The 4,973-nt window shown below is 39.7% G+C and overlaps 1 protein-coding gene across 1 annotated transcript in view; it reads left to right on the top strand.

The window, feature by feature from the left end:
* NDUFAF4 (NADH:ubiquinone oxidoreductase complex assembly factor 4) overlaps positions 1-4,245 on the top strand; it is a 5,333-nt gene extending 1,088 nt beyond the window's left edge. Inside the window, exons 2-3 of the mRNA XM_008637728.2 lie at positions 205-320; positions 2,464-4,245. Coding sequence (XP_008635950.1) covers positions 205-320; positions 2,464-2,778 — 431 coding nt within the window. The 3' untranslated portion in view covers positions 2,779-4,245. The remainder of the gene's footprint in view (positions 1-204; positions 321-2,463) is intronic.
* Positions 4,246-4,973: the final 728 nt, after the last annotated feature.

Here is a 4,973-nt window from a genome sequence, read left to right as displayed (position 1 = left end):
GGCTGACTGGCCCAGCCCCACCATGTGAAGCGGTGTCGCTAAGGTCAGGGCTGTGGGAAGAATGACACCTTCCCAAGAGAACACGTTAATTTGCGGGAGCCATGCCGTGCCTCTGGGGAAGCGATGAGCTGGCAGAACTAACAAAAAGGAAACGATTTGACTCAGATCAATCTTTTCTCCTTTTTTTTTCCTCCTTTCCCTTCTTCTTCTCACTGCCTTTAGATAGCCCAGAGATAAAAGAAGAAGTTCTCAGAAAGGATGATAGGTTCCTCACCTTGCTAAAAGATGTTTATGTGGAGTCCAGAGATCCACCAGTGCGGGTGAGTGCATCTCTCTCTATGAGCCATACCAGCATCAGCTTTGTGGTCTTCAAACTCAGCACAGTTTGTGTCAAGAAAAATGCTCTTAGTGCATAAAAGCTACCTTTTTTTGTTAGATAAAAGTGGTGGTTTTATTACTCTTCTATACATCAATAGCACTGACTGTGTCTGACCCCGGGTTTTGAACATGTGACAGATTATGATTATACAAGCTTGTAAATGCTGACACAGTCTTCCTTTTTAACATTGAGTTGATCTTACATTGTTTTTCACCTAAATTCCTATTTCTGCTTCCTATGAGGCAGGATAGTTCTCCAGCCTTTTGCAAAGATAAAGGAGTTTGCCAGATGTCATTTGTTGAGTTGTTAGAAAACATTTGGATTGCTGGGGGAGCAGGGATGTGGTAGAGGACAAAGATGTTTACATTTTAATGGAGTGTTTAACTAGTGATGCTAATGTTCTACAGTGCAGAGACTTTTTTTAATCCAGCTCATGAAGTGCCTTAGGTTTTTTCTACATAATCTTGTGGGTTGTATGGTCATCATTTCCTTATTGCCAGTGGCTGCAATCTTCTAGTTTGAAAGGCAAAGCATACTCCTTTGTAAAATGCAGACTGGGGTTCAGTGTCCTCTTTTCCATCATATTGTGCTATGGCTTGTGTGTTTTACCTGTTGCTTTACTGGACTACTTTATTCCAGCTGCTTTATTCAGCAACAAAATTTTTATAGTCATCTAGCAAAATCCCTACATCTCTCCAATTTGCCACTTACATGGTATTCAAGTCTAAAAATATTTAAAATGCAAATAGATTTCTTCAGTTCCTCCCTGAAATTTTCAAGTAATTTCTATCCTTAATTTCCATCACAGGTTAGGGCTCTAATTTTGAAGTGCTGAAGGTTTAATTTCAGTATCTTTCAATATTCATTTATAAGTCTGTCAAGAGAGATTTGAGAAAAAGCCAAAAGTGGAACAAATCTTTGCTTGATTCCATGGCTACTCTGAGGTTGCTGCCACATAAGACTTGCCCTTGTGGTATGTCTGCTTGCAGTTGTTAGAGCTCAGCTGAAATGTAATCACAGAGACTTGTGGGCAAAACAATACAAAAACTTTTTCCAATTCCTGATGTTATCCTGATGACTTTGTGCATTGTATACATGATGCCTACACACCTCTGTGTATGTTTGGGATGTCTGCCTGTGGTAAGTGGGAAAGCACCAGCTCGGGAGTCCTGAAGCGGCAGATTCCCAGAGACAGATGATCTAATTAAGATTTGAAAAATCATTCCTTATCCGAGCACAGATTTAGCACAAAGTAGAAGGAAGACATGGAGTACAGGCCAGACATTCCTTGTAGTTCAGAAACAGACACACAGGTGCTGTAGCATCCACATCAGTTTTCTCAGCATGTGAGTTAATACAGAGTGTCTGTTTGATAATCAGTGACTGTGGGCTCTGATTACTATATAAGTACTTCTAAATTTAAGAAAGGCTTAATTATATCCTTTTATTCAGTGTCATTCACTGGTTAAATCTTAATAAAAGGAAATATGTGGAAGTCAAAGCTGGTTTGGAAATTATTTGGAAATACGAAGGGACCTTGGTGAAGAGACTTTATGTGTCTACATGTTGCAGTAGTCATGGCAATTAAACTCCATACAATGCTGCAAAATAGCAGGAAAGCTTGTTCTCTAGACAGAGCAAAAGAAGGAATTTCTTTTAACAGCAAAACTAAAATTTGAAAACAAAAGGAAGGGAAGAGAGACTACATGAAATAGTTTTCCAGTGGTATCAGAAGGATACCAATTTGTTGTATGATTTTTTTATCCCTTCCAATGAATCAGTACCAAATATTAGGTTATCTGCATTTACATTTGGCTACCAGAATCTGTAGTTTGCCTTGTATGAAGGGCTGCCAAGCCAATACAACACTTAGAGTGCAATGAATAGGAGCTTCTCAGCATTTGGTTGGGAGTTGACACTATATAGAAGAGCTGTGGAAGAAGCTAGGCTGGCTAAGCTTTTAAAAATAAATATGGGGAAAGCTAAAAGGAAACGCCATATTTAGCAAAGTGATTTAGCTGCTACAGTATGCATAGTAAACAGAACTGCTGTTGAGCTCTTTTTGTTTTCCTTCCCTCAATTAGGTAAAAGATGGAGGTGGTGAACATCTTCCATGTAAACAGGAGGAAAAGAGACTTACAAAATTAGGCCACTTGGAAGCTCTAGATGTTAAGAAAGTTCCCATAGGCAAAATTTCCATTGTGGAGGCTCTGACACTTCTTAATAATCATAAACTTCAACCTCAAATATGGACTGCAGAGAAAATAGCAGCAGAATACAGTCTGGAACTGAAGGAGGTCAACTCTCTTCTGGAATTCTTCATTCCTTTCGCTGTGCAGGAATTTCCTAAAGAAACCAAAAAAGCCATAAAAAGTCATAAACCAAAACAGTTAACATAAAAATACTTGCCAAAACCTTGTGTGATCTCACTTGTGTCTTCATTTTACTCTCAAGTATATTCCGTGTCTGAAAATTCAGAGTCGATAACGTGTCATCCACCAAGGCTGCTTCCTTATGCCATTGAGATGTATTCCAGCAATTCCATTCTATATTGGATGGCTTCAGTGAAATGCAGCAATTACAGTTTGTAAACCAGAATATGACTAATACGTGGTATGAGAGCATGTCAGACAATTCTGATTATCCCATTCTAATGTTATGAGTTCAGTTCTAGCATTTTACCTTAACTGATTGCCTTCCTGAGCAGAGACTTCCTGGCCTGCAGCTAAACAGGTACTCTGTGGGTGTTGGCTCTGTAATTTCATGTTGCACTGTTCTTTCAAGGACTTGCTGTCAAGGTGTGTGTATATAACAAACAGCTGTATTTCTCTTGTATAAGAATGGAATAGTGTTTATACTTTGTAAAGAAGGTTAGCCACAAGAGCATTTGGGAAATTCAGCTGTGTCAAACATAAAATAAAAAGAAGGTGAACAGCAAGAAGGCCTCTTTCTGGTGCTGGAACAGCAATGGCTCATATGTAACTCCTCTTTTACTCTATTCTGATTTAGATTAAATACCTGCACCTCTACAGGTGCTGTTAGTCAGGGAGTTTATAGAGTGATGATCTTCTGGCATAAGTCTCTTGCAGCAGCCCATGGCATCTGCTGTATGAGAAACAATGCTTCATATTAACAGGTAGCAAGGAAATTCAACTGGATGTACTAATTGGACCCACTAGGAGGACTTCTGTGAATGTTTGCCCATCCTGTTACAACAATCCTTTTTCCCTGTGGAGGCCTTTTCTGATCCAGATGTGGGCTAGATCAGGTCACGTTTACTCACAGCAACTTACTCCCATGCTACATCTAGGCAGATGACACAAGGGTGACACGAACGGCGAGGTAGTAGTGGTGGATTGTAACCTCGATACTGTGACTGTTCACATCTGTGTAGGTAAGAAGTTTTGCACTGACGAATAATCCTGTAGTGCAACATGGTCAGGTAAGCTGGGGAGATGGGGCAGCAGATAACCAGAACTGATATTTAAAAATGCATTATTGGTTGCCTTGCTTCAAAAAACAAACCCAAAATGTTTAATTTTATGCTCATCACTAAAGAAGGTGAATTTATTTAAAGGGTATAAGTCAGTACCAGGTTTACAATGTAACTTTCTTTTCAAGAACTTTTCTGCCATGTCTTTGATTCAGAGTCTGGTAAATGTCTTACCAAGAAGATGATCAGCTTTGTTATTTCACAGCAAGATTCCTTCAACTTCTGACCTGTAACATGGTATCTCCAGTAGCGTTTGCCACAGTGTATATCAAGGTTGTGCTTGCTTGATTAAAATCTGAAGTACATAACACTGTACCATAGTGGAAGATAACACTATGTGCATTGTATAAAAATTCAAAATTGTTAGTCTTTGGATGTGTGGCTTGTCATTTGTCCTCCAGTACAATAGGGTATGGAGCTACACTCTGAAACTAATGCACCTGAGTTATGTACCACATTAAGATTTCTTTGCACAAAATACTTTGTTTTATAGAACATTGTAACACAAATACTTTATTGTTTGAGTACTGTTCATCCTAATGTAATATTTAAGATAACACTCAGAAAACAGCTGTGGAATGCATTTGGTACAGATACTGTTGATATTGAAGATGCTGCAATTTCCTTTAAAATGAATTTTACTTATGGATTGAAGTTGATTAAAATCACACTACAACCAGCACCAGACAACAGCTTAACCACTCTCCCGTGACCACCTTGACATGTATTTTGGCATCTTTTGTCTGCCTTCATGAAAAGTCTTGTGATGTGGCTGCACCATGACAGTGCCCTGTCTCACTTCATGGTACACTGCTGTGTTGCTTACACCCTTCAGCATGCATGTACTTCGGGATGTTTGGTGCTCATCATGTTCAGTGCCCCAGCCATACCATCAGGACAAAATCCTATCCACAAATGTGATGATTGTAAAGCATCCCTGTTTCTGTGGAGCCAGGATCTCTTCCTCAGAATGTATTATCCACAGTGGGGAAGCAGATGTCCCACAGCAGAGTTGGTGTCTCCCTGCAAGCAGATGAACTTGTGGCCCTGACGGCTTCTCTGGAGCAGGGTAGTTCTCTGGTAAGCTGTGTTCACCCCAGG

This window comes from Corvus brachyrhynchos, unplaced genomic scaffold, assembly GCF_000691975.1.
Source record: "Corvus brachyrhynchos isolate BGI_N302 unplaced genomic scaffold, ASM69197v1 scaffold14, whole genome shotgun sequence".
Classification (NCBI taxonomy): Eukaryota; Metazoa; Chordata; class Aves; order Passeriformes; family Corvidae; genus Corvus; species Corvus brachyrhynchos.
The sequence above is the reverse complement of the archived record's forward strand: the minus strand, read 5'-3'. Positions and strand labels throughout refer to the sequence as shown.